Source organism: Geotrypetes seraphini, chromosome 5 (genome assembly GCF_902459505.1).
Source record: "Geotrypetes seraphini chromosome 5, aGeoSer1.1, whole genome shotgun sequence".
Classification (NCBI taxonomy): domain Eukaryota; kingdom Metazoa; phylum Chordata; class Amphibia; order Gymnophiona; family Dermophiidae; genus Geotrypetes; species Geotrypetes seraphini.
In genome coordinates, this window is record NC_047088.1 from 215,130,796 (window position 1) to 215,145,448 (window position 14,653).

Here is a 14,653-nt window from a genome sequence, read left to right on the forward strand (position 1 = left end):
TTTATTAATTTCCAGGTACTTTAGTTAGATTGTGAGTCTTCGGGACAGTAAGGGAATTTTTTAAGTACCTTCTTACTTCTCATTTATAATCTTAATGTATATTTTCTTTCAAACCGCTTAGAACCTAACGGATGTAGCAGTATATAAGAAATAAATTACATTACATTACATTTTGGCTGAACAAACAGGTGCTGGAAATCTGGAACCACCAGGTAAAGCTTGGCCATAGTCTTAGCCATTCGCAAGGACTCTTCTGGTGACTCCTGGTGATCCATGACTAACTTTGTGATGTCTGGATGTGAGGGAAAGAACATGGTCGGAGCAATTGAGACACTCATAATTGAGTACTACGACGAGGGGGCTGGAACTTCCAACTTCAATTCTCATAGTGAGGTAGAAATAATGCCTGAGAGCACAGAGGCTTTTAATAGCTAGTGCATCATGGGGTCTTCCTGCTGGTCCAGGGCCACTACCGCTTCTTGACTGCTGCTCTCATGCAGAGAACCAGACTACCACAGAAACTGCATCCTGGGACAATAGTGGCATAGAACTGGACTTTCCATCCTCCCAGTCAATATCAGACTGAACCTCCTAGTCCATCTCTGTGTCCTCGTCTGGTTGGAGTGCATGCTGAAGGGAGATCCCCTGCGCTACCGCCTCCATTGCACTGAACCATCAGTAGTTCAAATAGGCATTCCACATAAGGCTCACAAAATCCAGGGTGAAGTCTTGTACTGGGGATCTTGAGGACCCCAGCAGGGACCCCCTGCTAGACTTCCTGGGCTCCACGGCCATTGCATGTCTGCAATTGGCTAATGCACCTTGGGAATGCGCCTCCTATGGATCTCCAGCCATGGAGAACTCTGAGGAAGCCGAGTCCAAGGCTCCTACCTCTCCCCCGCAAGTGCAAGTTGATGCTCCTTGGCAGGTTATCTAGCGCAAACCTGGCATGAAATGGGATAGGAAGACCTGAGGGGTTCATCCTTCTCGATTGTAAGTAAAATTGAGGGATTTTGAGGCAGATGGAGGCTTTAGAAAAAAAGATAATTTAAAATCCAAGATAGCTGCTTCTGAGCAACTTGCTTTCAGAAAAAAAAACCATGAGGGGGCAGGAGCAGCGCCCTGGGAAGTAGGTGGAGTTCAAAAGATGACTGATTGACAGCATCCTGCAAGCAACTTGTGGGTTCAGGTCCATAACCCTAGAATTCAGGACCACTAGACACATTGCACTAGAATCATGTTTTCCCCATTGTTCTTTGCTGAGTGGTTACCAGTCTGAGACTTGGCAGGCAGCTTTTGCCTTCTTTTATGTTTTTCTGTAGATTTAATAACTGAATGTGTTTTACCTTTGTATACTTTTTTTTTTTTTTAGATTTAACTTACACATCAGTAGCACTTCAAGGTTAGTTATCTTCAGGTACAATAGGTATTTCCTGGTTCCCAAAAAGCTTAATATTTGTGTTTGTACCTAAGGCAATGGAGGGTTAAGTGACTTGCTCAAGTTCACAAGGACCTTCAGTGAGATTTTAACCCTGGCTTCTCTGGTTTTCAGCCATCTATGCCAATAACCATATGATTTTATTTTTAAATGTCTGTTCCCTTTTAATAATAATCTCTATAATTTTATGATGCTTTTCTTTGTACTGCCAGAGGTTGTGGTAAGAGCGGATAGCGTAGTTGGTTTTAAGAAAGGTTTGGACAAGTTCCTGGAGGAAAAGTCCATAGTCTGTTATTGAGAAAGACATGGGGGAAGCCACTGCTTGCCCTGTATCGGTAGCATGGGATATTGCTACTCCTTGGGTTTTGGCCAGGTAATAGTGACCTGGATTAGCCACCGTGAGAACGAGCTACTGGGCTTGATGGACCATTGGTCTGACCCAGTAAGACTATTCTTATGCTTTAATGTAAAGGGTGGTATATTAAACTATTAAAAAGCTAAACTATTTAGGCACCCCCACTTACACCAGCTCAGAGGCTGGTGTAAATGCAGGTACCTAAACGTGCAAACTGGGCATGTAAATGTAGGTATTCTGTACTCTAAGTGTGCATATTCTGGGCACGCTCCTAACCTGCCCATGCCCCTCCTATGTCAATGCTGTCTTTGAGGATGTGCACCGCAGGACTTATGTACCCAGATTATAGAACAGCGACTAAAAGTAGTTGCAAGCACAACTGCAAACTGGTGTCAGTTAGTGTCAATGACCTCCAATTATAGGCAAGATTTGGCTAGTGTCCAATTTACAGCTAGTTAAAATATGGAACTCCCTTGTGGGCCAAATATGAAATTGTCGTGAAAAGGGCACGTTCAGGAAACTACTCAAGACGCAGCTATTTGTAGATTCCTTTTTCTAGTCAATAATTGCCCTCTCTGGCAAAGCTGATGAACTGTTCACGATCTTTTTTAACATGGTTTTTAGTTTGTAAATATTAATTTTAAGGATTATTTGTATGTCTATGTTATGATGATTTTTGTTTTAAATTATGTATGTAATTCTGTAAACCGTTTAGTTTGAAACGGCTTAGAAAATTTTAAAATTAATTAATTAATTAGTGTGCACATACTGCCCTTATTCTAGGCCAGTGAACACAACTATGGGTGCTAAGCGACAAGTTGCGTGCTCTGGAGGATAGTCTATCAGCTTTTACACTGTATGGTTTTGATTTTTTCATTCTCTTTTGTGTGTTTACTTATTATCAGGTTTACAATGTACTAGGAACTAAAATTATCAATACTAGAACATTTATCAACTACGGTAACGGGTCATAAAGTCTTGGTATATAAATCTGAAGATACATTTATTTTTCAGAATGTAGCTTTAGGTGTTGCCCTCTAAATTGTACATAAACAGCACCCTAATTTGTAATTTTCCTGAAAATGTCCAGTTATCTTCTTTTGTAATCCGCCCAGAGCTGCAAGGTATTGGCGGAACAGAAGTCATTAATCTAATGTAATACATACCAAACCATTGCTTGTTATTTCAAGTCTGTTTTTGCACAAACCTGAAGACAGCGGAACTCTTGAAAGCCAGTCAGAAATGAATGAAATTTACCGTATTTTCTCGCATATAACGCACGCGTTATATGTGGTTTTTACAAACCGTGCATACCTCTGATGTCAGAGAAAGGGCGGGACCGCCGGAAGAAAAAGCAGCACAGCAGGGCTCAGAGAAGGGGTGGGACCGCCGGCAGAGGAAACAGCTGGGCTCGCTGGCATCCGGAAACAAGGTAGACAGCTTCTCCATGGGGGAGGGGGGTGAGGCTGTGGGGGTGCGAGCGGTTCTTCGGGTGGGGGTGCAAGCGGTCCTTCGGGATGGGAGTGCGAGCGCTCCTTCGGGGTGGGGGTGCGTGCGAGCGGTCCTTCGGGGTGGGGGTGCGAGCGGTCCTGCGGGGGGGTGAATCGGTCGTCGGGGGGGGGCATCAGGCTTTCAGGGTAGGGACAAGACTTCAAGGAGGAAAGGAGAGTCGGGGCGGGCGAAAACAGAGTCAGGGTCTCCAGAGGAGAGTCGGGGCGGGCGAAAGGAGAGTCGGGCAGCATGCGCGGTATACGGGTGTGCGCGGTATATAAAAATTTATGTACATAAATATGTGTTTTTTGCGCGCTATACCCGTGTGCGCGTTTTACATGGGTGCGCGTTATCTATGTGAAAATACGGTAGTCCAGTGGAAAGATGTTACCCAAAACTATATATGTAAGTGAGCCTTGCACGATAAACCACACAACTGAGTAAATTAGGAAAGAGGTGATGCAGAATATTCTTTCACTCGAGAGATCATATACATAGTTAAGATTCTCTGGCAGGATGAATTAACAATGCTACTTTTTATTAAATAAAAACTCCTACTTTACCTGCCAATGGCCCTGACGCACAGCACAAAAAAATGAACCAACGCCACGTCTGTTAGGTTTGGACACGGCCGCTCCATGTTCAAGGAGAAGCTGACACACTTCCAGTTTTCCCCTCCCCGATGCTGCGGTAAGAGCTGGGAAATTACAAAACAGTATGAGCAACATTCTGAACACTTACCACAAGGTGTGACCTCAATTATCATAATATTTACAGCAATGGATAATGTCATCAGGCAACGATCCCCTTCCTTCCCTCAATCCCCACTCCTCCAAAGCTGTAATCGCTAAAGACACGCCTGTTTAACATGTTTACATCTTAGTTGTTCTCTTGCTTTTCTACTTTTAATTGATGCATTTTTTTTTTTTTACTGTTTTAATGTACTTAATATTTATTGATCGTATGTATTTTTTACTCTGTTGTGAACCGCTTCAAATTTCTGGTATAGCGGTATACAAAAAAGAAATTATTATTATTATTATTATAATAAACTATCTTATTTATTTATTTAAGTATTTTTATACCACTTATAGCCTAAGTACTCAAGCATTTTTCCCTATCTATCCCTCCTCCCCTCTCTCAAACAACAACGAGGGGGGGAGATAAGATATGTAAACACCCCAGACTTCCTCATAAGTCAGATTTTTCTCTGAAAAAGTGGAAAACAGGGAGAGAATGCAAGAGAGTACCATCACAGGAACAGTTCTCTATACTTAAAGAGCCAGAAAGAGGGAGGGAAGGGTCAGGGCCATTAAGAAAATATATATTTAAATAAATCGGGAGGTAGGCTGGCCAAAAATACTGCAGCACCTAAATGTGGACAACCGATCTGGGTGGACTGTGATGAAAATTAGCCCTAACTCCCCCCTCCTGCCCCTACCCCCATCCCCACACCCACCTAAAATCTGGCTGGCTGAATTTAGTTATCTAGTGAAATTTAAAGAGGTAAGTTTAGCCAGTCAGCCCAGCCACTTTTAAAAGGCTTTATTTACCTAAGCTCTTATTTAACCAACTATATCCTTTGCACATTAAGCTCATGCTGAAACACATAAATAATTCGATGCTCATTTCAACCTTGGTACCTAACCTTGTTTTCTTATATATGAATCCAATTATAATTAATTTCTTAATACAAATTGTTTCAAATATTAAAGTACTAAACAATATAGATCAGTTTTCACTACATCAGATACAGCTACACTACAGAATAGATTCAGTCAATGGCGCTCAAACTGCATGGCCCACCATTCTATAAATAGCGCTTTGATTTGGGTGCTGTTTATAGAATAGCGGCGAGAGTTAATTTCCGCGATGAACTTTGGGCAGGAGGATTTACACCAACTGTATAAATCCTGGTGCGGTTAGGTTAGGTGCAGATCCCCGGTATTCTGTAATACTGTGCCCATCTGTAGTGAACACCCCTCACCTGACCACACCCCCTTTTGGGTTGAGCACTAGAAGGATTTGTGTGCAGATCTTTATAAAATAGTGCTTAGCGATATCTGTGTGGCAATCTAAATGGTTGCCAATTAACACCAACAATTGATTGTTAGCAACCAATTATCGGCGCTACTTGGCTCACTGGCCAATTTAGTGGCGTGTGTATTTCAGAATAGTGCACAGTTTTGTGTGTGTACATTTGCAAGCCATTTTTAGAATCTGGGCTTTATTTGTGTAAAGAAGAAAAATTCTCACAAAAACTCAAAACATACTGCACAGAAATATAGCACGATCTGAAATAAAGATGTTTTTTTACAGTCCTGCCCCATAGCAACTACATGAGAAAGAAGCAGATTTAAAAGCTATCCATGTAATTCCGCATGATTAAGTAACTAATCAGAGAAAGAAAGATATAGCGGAATTAGAAGAGGTAACAAACTGATAAAAGGGAAGGGATGATTTCCCTATGAGGAAAGGCTAAAGCGTCTAGGCCTCTTCCAGTTTGGAGAACAAACAGCTCAGGGGAGATATGATAGAGGGCTTTAAAATACTGAGTAGAGTGGAAGGGCCTAGGGTTACCATATTTCTGAAGATAAAAAAAAAAAAAGAGGACACATGGCCTTGCTCTGTCCCGGCTATCACACACACTGAGCCGTCGTCACCTGTGGGTGGGAGCCGCTTCAATGTGAGTACCCATGATCCAGGGGCAGGAGCTCCTGTTGCGAGCTGCTAAGGGCTAATTTGGTGCTGGTTGGAGGTGGAAGGAAAGGCCCCGGTCTGCCTGAGCTTGGTGCTGCATCTGGAAGGTCTCTAAGCATGCACATACATGATGATGTCAAGAGCATGCAAGTGGCCTTGAAGGAAAAAAAAAATAATTAGGCTGGACTCAAGAGTCCAAAACCCAGACAAACTGCCAGGTTTTACAAAACAATTAGGATACCCAGACATTCCTCTAAAAAGAGGACATGTCCAGGTACATCCGAATGTATGGTAACCCTATAGGATAGATGTGAATCGTTTGTTTACTCTTGCCCAAAAAAACTAGGACTAGGGGGGCATGCGATGAAGCTACTAAGTAGTAGATTTAAAACAAACAAGGGAAAATATTTCTTCACTCAACGTGTAATTAAACTCAGGATTTCATTGCCAAATGTGGTGAAAGCGGTTAGTTTAGCAGGGTTTAGAAAAAGTTTGGCTAATTTCCTAAAACAAAAGTCTATAAGCCATTATTGAGATGGCTTTGAGAAATCCACTGCTTATTCCTAGGATAAGCAGCATAAAATCTGTTTTAATACTTGGGATTTAGCTAGGTACTTGGGTCCCTTGGGTTGGCCACTGTTAAAAACAGGATACTGGGCTTGATGGACCTTCAGTCTGTCCAAGTATGGCAACTCTTATGTTCTTATAATGTTGACTGGAATTCAATATTACCTAACCAAAGAGAAAACTGAGAAAACTGAAAAAATGGTGCAAATTTGAATCATCAAGACAAGTGCCAGAACTCTGTATAAACACTTTAATACCATTTATCGTATCAAATAACAAAGCTTCCAAGCTACTGATTAGTTATGTACTTTTTCTATAAACATCAAATCAAAATCACTTACATATATATCTTATACAATGCCCTCAAACCCCCTCCTTGTTCTATAGTCTCGCAAGCAAAATTACGCACATAAGTTATAGAACAGAGCATGATGTGCATAACTTAATTGATAAATTATTTGCTCTAACTACCAATAATTGGCATTAATAGTGCTAACAGCCATTAATTTTAATTGCCATTATAAAATTCATGCTTAGTACATATACTTTAGTTGACCTGTACAAAATTACCCCACTATACTCATCACTTTCCATCCCTTTCTGATCTCCTGCTCCTCAATAGCAACTTGGTGACACTAAGCCTCTCTGGCTGAAAGTGTGACCTTAGTAAGTATAAAAATCTGCAAGCAGCCCCTGAACATAGTAGAATAATACGTTCTAAAAGCCCACCATAGCAACCAGCAAACTCTTCTCTCTGCTGTGCCTCATGTTTCCTCCTGATTCTCTCTAGGCACTGTCCTAGGCTTGTGTGTCAGAGCTGCCCCAGGTGTCAGCCTCTCCTCCTACACTCTCCCCAGCCCAGAAGAAGAGCATGTTTCACTCTTTGGTTCCAGCTAAAGAATGACAGGATAACCACGGGGACCGGGACAAACTTAACACATCTTAGACAAAATTGTCAACTGAATTTAATGTTTACGAAAAACTGAAGAACCTGCTTTTGGATTTAAATGAACTACTGTTAAATGACATCATTTGTGTCTTATCTGCCTTTAATGTGGTAATAAGAGTCTTGTCTGCTGATTAGACCCCTACCATCTAATGTCCTTCCATCACGTGCCCAGCTGCTCAAGCATCTTACTGTTACTACAACAAATTTATCTATCATTGCTGGCATCAAAAAATATTTCCAACATTTAATTGACACTTATTTTCCTGTTCACCCACTGCACAGTTTAGGTTCTCTTCTGCATCCATGTCTGAAAGACAATCCAATTACCTTCCCAGATGATGTAAAAACAATGGCAACTGAATGTTTGGGAAGTTTTCACCAAAACCAAATTGAAATGGAAGGCTCTGTGATTTATATAAACAGCTGTACAGAATATTGTTGCTTTTTATACTTTAATAAAAAAAAATTAAATATAAAATCATAAGCGTCTGAGGCTTGTGCAAATGAGGACAGAGACTGGGGGACAGGACAAACTTTGTCCGTGCCATTTTCTAGTTCTAGCACAACTCTCCCTCCCTCATGTGCCAACGTCTTTCTTTCTTCGCCTCCCCACGTTCCTTCTACCATCCTTGATTGCCACGGGTAGTGGCACCACAGCAATGAAAACAAGGCTGCCTCAGGGCCTCGCTCTTCTCTGGGATGTGTCCAGAACTCCTCTAAACTTCCTCTTTCTCAAGTCAAGACTGAACACATTCTGAGTGCCAGATTATCCTGGTGATTGGAAATTGCACCTTGGCATTAGCAATTTTTTGTCATCCAAAAGTCCTGGCTGCCTAAGCTGCAAAAATGCAGACACCAAACTTTTAGAAGGTTTGAGAACGAGGTTCATGACGAACCCGTTAGTCTTGCAGTTCCCAATCTCAAGAGACAGCAAACTAAACAAACTGTCTAGGGGTGGGAGGAGAGAAGATATGTGAGGGGGACAGACTGGCTGTGGAATGAGACAGAGAAGGGGGGTAGACTGGCTGTAGGGAGGTGGGATGAGAGAGAAGAGGAAGACTGGCTGCAGTGTAGGCATCCTCTACAAATAATTTTTTCAATCCGAATTAATTCTTTTTGTTTACAAAATATATATTTATTCTTTGACATATGCTTTCAGACAGTTGTAAATTCAGACTAGAGGTCTGTACGGGAACGGGGATCGCGGGAATCCCACCTAACCCACAGGACTCCCACGGGGACCCCCCTCTGTCCCACGGGACTCCCAAGGGGACCCCCCTCTAGCCAACGGGACTCCCACGGGGCTGGAAGGTTTTGGAAGCAGGGTTCGTCCATATAATATAATGGACATGTCAGCCTTAGTAAAAGAGGGGGTTTATAAGATAATTACCTGAACAGAAAACAAAAAAGGGTTCCACCAAAGAGATTCCACAAGGAAAACAGCAGCGCAAACATAAAAGAAACTGTGGAATTGATGATCCTGTCAGAATTGCTGCTTTTTATGGGGACGGGCGGGGATGGAGGTAATTCCTTGCGGGGATGGGTGAGGATGGAGAGGATCCTGACGGGGACGGGTGGGGACGGAGAGGATCCTGGCAGTGACGGGGATGGGTGGGATTTCTGTCCCCGCGCAACTCTCTAATTCAGACCCTCCCTGTCCCCATCCCTTCCACTTTAGCCTCCCCACTGAAATTGGTGCCTATAAAAGAAAAGGCACCTAAAATCAGACGTCTATCACATGCCAATCACACTTAGGCGCCAATTACGGAATCGTGCTTAGTGGCACCTAACTTAAAACTTATGTGCCTGTAATGTAGGCTAGGGTTCAATGACATGATAGATTATTAGAAATATACATATTTAAGCAGCAAAGTAAAACATTTATACAACAGACGAATGTCAGCAGAATACATATGATGCATCATAATAGGAAGCTCACAAAGTCAATACAATGGAGGCAAGTGCAGTTGAGACACACAGATAGACAAGATGGGCACAGCAAAAACAACTGGATAAATGGAAGGCTAAATTGAAGGCAAATTATATATACTTTATAATAAGGTATGTGAAACTGGTTTTAGTTACAAGGTATACTGCACACTAGTCCAGATGTCGAGTTAATGGATAAACAAGTCGCCACAGGCATTAAAGGCTTGGGAGAAGTCCCAGACTTTCACCTGCTTCTGAGTTAGGCATTGTTTCTCAGCGTGTACGGACTACTCCTGAGAAGACTGGCCAGGATGCTTGAGGCCTAAGGGGAGCCTAGTCAGTTTTGGCAAAAAGAAGAAAACTTAAATGTGACAAAAAAAAACCTAAGAGACTAAATGGGAGAAACAGGGACTTCTGACTTATTTGAGAAGAAACAGAGGGTAGGAGTGAAGGGCCACTACTCGGACTGGAGGAGGGTCATGAGTGGTGTTCCGCAGGGCTCGGTGCTCGGACCACTGCTATTTAATATATTCATAAATGATCTAGAAGCAGGGACAAAGTGTGAGATAATAAAATTTGCGGACGCCGCCAAACTATTTAGTGGAGCTCGGACTAAAGAAGACTGCGAAGAATTGCAAAGGGACTTGAACAAACTAGGGGAATGGGCGACGAGATGGCAAATGAAGTTCAACGTTGAGAAATGTAAAGTATTATATGTGGGAAACAGAAACCCGAGGTACAACTATACGATGGGAGGGATGTTATTGAATGAGAGTACCCAAGAAAGGGACTTGGGAGTAATGGTGGACATGACAATGAAGCCGACGGCACAGTGCGCAGCGGTCAGGGTCAGGAATAAAAGTCTAGCTTTATTTTTGAACCTCTTTGAGTGTATGTCGATTCTTTGCTTGCTTGCACTGTGGACATTTTACTTGCTGTTTTACCCTAGGCTGTCGCCTAGGAGGCCTGAAGAATTCCGTAGTTGGAGGGAACACGCTGGGAGCAGTAACAACTGCGGTGAACCCAGCTCGCTGCGGGAATCAGGAGCCCGGGTTGGGACAATATGCACATGCACAACTGCCTTAGCATGTAAATGCAACGGGGTGTTTACAGGGAGTATACTATAAATTACGTGCTAAAGTTCTGCATTTACATGCTAATATTTATGCCAGTTACAGGCCTGACCTTAGTGGGCACACTTATATGTAGGGTGCATCGTTGCTGATTTGTGCTACTGTAATGGAAAATACACGCGTAATTGCTCTTATATAAGTTGCTGAGATTTAAGGCCTTCAAATAAAGCTGCGGCCTGTTTAATCATATCACAAAGGGGGCTATTTTAGAAGCATCTCTGTGTGTAAATCGTGGCATTTATACATGTAGATGGCATATATCGTGTAAATGGTGATTTCAGAAAGCCACTATTTACACGGAGATCCACAACATAGTATGTACCATAGATATGAATATCTAAGATCCTTTGTTTCCTTTTTAAAAAAAAATCTTGGGCATGCATTGTTCATAGAGTTAGATCAAAGGCACTCATAAATTTTTTAAAAGTACTCCTTTTGGCCTGGACTTTACAGGACAGATTAATAGAGCAATTCTCCTTAATCCCCTATTGTTTATGCCTGCTTCCAAAATGAAGACAAATCCAAATTGTGGTCTCACTACTTAATTGGCTGTGCTTACATATCGAGGTTTGTAAAATGGGATAGCTACAAGTGGAAGTACTGCCACTTTTACATGTTGTGAAATCCCTACTTCTGCATGGATGTGTTAGGTTTATGCTGTTCATAGTTACTCCTGCTACTTGTGCAGGCAGATACACGTGCAGTCCCGCATGTCTTTATATGTATTTTACAAAGTGCTACATATTCAGTAGAATCTTGGTAAAATACTACCTGAAGACCCTCCCCCCCAACTGGGAAGTCTCAATTCTTTTCTTAAACCGCAAATACGGTTTTTCGTCTGGGGAGGAAGGAGAGGGCAGCTAGAGAGGCAGGATGGGGCAGCTGGAGCGCCGGCGAGTGAAGGAAATCACTCGCGGTATGCTCTGACTGGGACTTCCTGTGTTAAAGATGGGCTTCACCAATCAGGAGCTGCTTTGTCATGCAGCTCCTGATTGGTGAAGCCCGACTTTAGCACAGGAAGTCCCAGTCGGAGAATACCGCGAATGACCAGGACTGCGAACCACGAATGACCGGGGGAACACTGTATATATATTTAACACTACTATTTCAAGTTGTTTTTGTCTCCTCTTGCTGTAACTTTAGAGACTTGCCCTGAGTTCAAGTATACCATACTGAGAAACAGGCAAGACTGAATAGACCACAGTATGCTTAAGCAAACAATAACATAACACAACTGTGACTCAGGAATTCCGGCTATTCTACTACAGAGAGGGCTCTGGTCGGACACACATAAGTACTCTGAAGATGTTCCACCTACTCCCCTTTAGGAAGGAATTTAAATGTGCAGTTAAATAAGCATGGAATGTTACAGGGAAAACATGAGAACAGTCATTAAGCAAAAGAAAAACTAAATTTTAAGCTACAACAATCTTGAAAGGATATAGAAAAGAAAAAAGGATGTTTGGTCTATAACAAAGCCTTCAGGATTGCAGCCCATTAATTGTTTCTAGAATCAATGATCTGGAACAATTTTTCTCTCAGTACAGGCTATTTCAATAAGAACCTCGGCATATGGACACAATATATCGTATAAGCTGAAAAATAATACAAATTTCATATCACAATGTCATGGTTTGTTTGCTTACACATGTAATTTATATCTGCTTGCTTTATAAAGGCATTACAGAAAGAAGTGGTAGACTATAAAATTCCTTTGTTTAAAGACCCGAACTTGAAAGCAGAGAAACTGTCAGGGGTCACGTAGTCTACACATTTTTCTCCACCTAAGGTAATACTCCGGATCTGGTTTGATCCTTGGTTTAGTCCTCACTTTTCTGCCTTCAGACATCCTCTGTAATCATCTCATACTCTGGTTTAGATCCTATTCTCTCCTGTACCCCCACCCTATCCCATACAGGCTGTTCCATGTACCCACCACCTTATTTATGAAAAAATATTTCCTTACATTGCCTCAGGGTCCGTCTCCCTATGGTCATATAAAATGGCCCATTGTTTTAGAACTTCCTGTGCAGAAAAAACAATGAATCCCACTTGTGTATTTGCATCACAAAGAAGCAAACATTTACGAGAAAAGAAAGCTCAAGAACACTGGTCCTTGATAGATGGCAGAAGAATAACCTTAAACAAGTTTTTCATTCTCATAAGACTAAATGTAGAAATCCAACTTTTTCACTCTTAAGACATTTTTGTTAACATCATCTATTCAGGCTGGTCTCGACTAACTTTTGTCTATTTTAGCTTTGTTTCCTCCCCAACTGGCCTGGATCAGGTTAATCTTGTCAACGAAACGGTTCAAACTATTGTATCATGCCAGTCTATTAAGGTCTGTCTATTAAGTCCTGGTATTGTCTTTTGAAGTTTTTTTGTTGTTAAATTCTAAGTGTTTTGTATTTACCCTGTTTTTGCTGAATTTTTTTATGTAAACCACTTTGAAATTTGAAAAAGCGGGATAACAAAATTTTAATAAACTTGAAACTTATTCCAATATTCCTTGTGGTACCTGATTCTACTTAGTGTACATATTTGATGAATTCCATGGATTATTTGCTTGAAAGACCACTGCATGTTTTTGTGCAGAGATGTCCCTGGTGGCTACTGTTTGATTACCGTAACTATTAGTATCTAATGCAGTGTCTCAAACTGTGTGCCACAGCATAGTGGTGTACCACAAGAAATTCCAAAATTGTACTTTATTTTTTAAAAATTCCTTCATAAGTATACACTAGAATAGATGATATGTATGTCACGTACGCAAGAATCTGCTGTCAATGTTATGGGCGTTTGGGTGCATAAGGATACAACCACCCAGATAAGCATCATTGTTTGATGGCAAGTAATTTTAGTTTTATTTTTTATGCAGTAGTTATCCTAACTTGAGCAACAAAGCAATTAAGCCTTTGTTACTGTTTGGATCTTCTTATCTTTGCAAACTTGGATTTCCAGCTGCGACAGAAATTAAACTGAAAAAAGTGAGTGACTGCAGATGGTGGATGATGAAATTTGTGTTTGCTTATCGACTATCGAGCAGTGTTTTGAGTTAATTTGCACTCAAAAACAAGCACATCCATCACATTGATTAGTCTATCTACCATATTTTTTGCTCCATAAGATGCACTTTTTCCACCCCCCCCCCAAAAAAAAAGGTGGTGTAAATAAGGGTGTGTCTTATGAAGCGAATACCCAAACTCCTCTCATTACCTTTTTGTAAATTCTGAGGCCCTCCCTCACTGGATGCGGCTGCCTGGAGCACTGACAGCTGATGCGGCTGCCTCCGAGTCCTCTTCCCTTGCGGCAGAGTGGTGCACAAGGCTGCTGGCCTGGTCCTGTGCTGCTTCCCGCAAGAGTTCTTAATAGGAGAGTTCTCGCGGGAAGCGGCGCAGGACCATGCTGGCAGCCTTGTGCGCCGCTCTGCCGCAAGGGAAGAGGACTTCGAGGAAGCTGCATCAGCTGTCAGTGCTCCAGGCAGCCGTGTCCAGCGAGGGAGGGCCTCAGAATTTAAAAAAAGGTAACGGTGGGGTGGGAAGGAGGCCAGGAGCTGCCCTGCCTAATTAAATATAGGTAAAGGGAGGGCCTGCCTGTGGCCGAATTAAAAATAAGGAGAGCAATGTCGGGCCTGCCTACCAGCGAGGAGGCCTGGAGTGGGGAGGACTGCCTGCCTGGGGGGGGCAATCTAGGAGAGAGGCCTGCCTGCCTGGGGGGGCTGACTGGGAAGGGGGGAGGCCTGCCTGCCCTGTCCCCTACCTGCCTGCCAGCCACTAGGCCTACCTGCCCTGTCCCGGCCTACCACTAGACCACCAGAGGGGGGACAGGGGACAGAGCCTGACAGGGAGGGGGACAGGGTGCAGAGCTTAGCAAGGAGTGTGGTGTTGAGTGCAGAGCCTGGCAGGGAGAATTTGGTTCAGAATGTTTTTTTCTTGTTTTCCTCCTCTAAATCTAGGGTGCGTCTTATGGTCAGGTGTGTTTTATGGAGCAAAAAATATGGTACTTTAGTTTCACTATTGTTACAATTACCTATACATAGCTTAAAGAACTGCAAATAAATAACTTTCAAATTTAATTTTTTGTTGGTT

At 42.3% G+C, this 14,653-nt stretch overlaps 1 protein-coding gene across 4 annotated transcripts in view; it reads right to left on the reverse strand.

Moving 5' to 3' along the window:
- The window catches only part of TANC1 (tetratricopeptide repeat, ankyrin repeat and coiled-coil containing 1), a 294,220-nt gene that overhangs the window by 26,302 nt on the left and 253,265 nt on the right, over window positions 1–14,653 (reverse strand). For all 4 annotated transcript variants that reach the window (XM_033945447.1, XM_033945446.1, XM_033945448.1 and 1 more), the window contains one exon: window positions 3,848–3,981. In XM_033945447.1, the coding sequence (XP_033801338.1) occupies window positions 3,848–3,981 (134 nt within the window). The remainder of the gene's footprint in view (window positions 1–3,847; window positions 3,982–14,653) is intronic.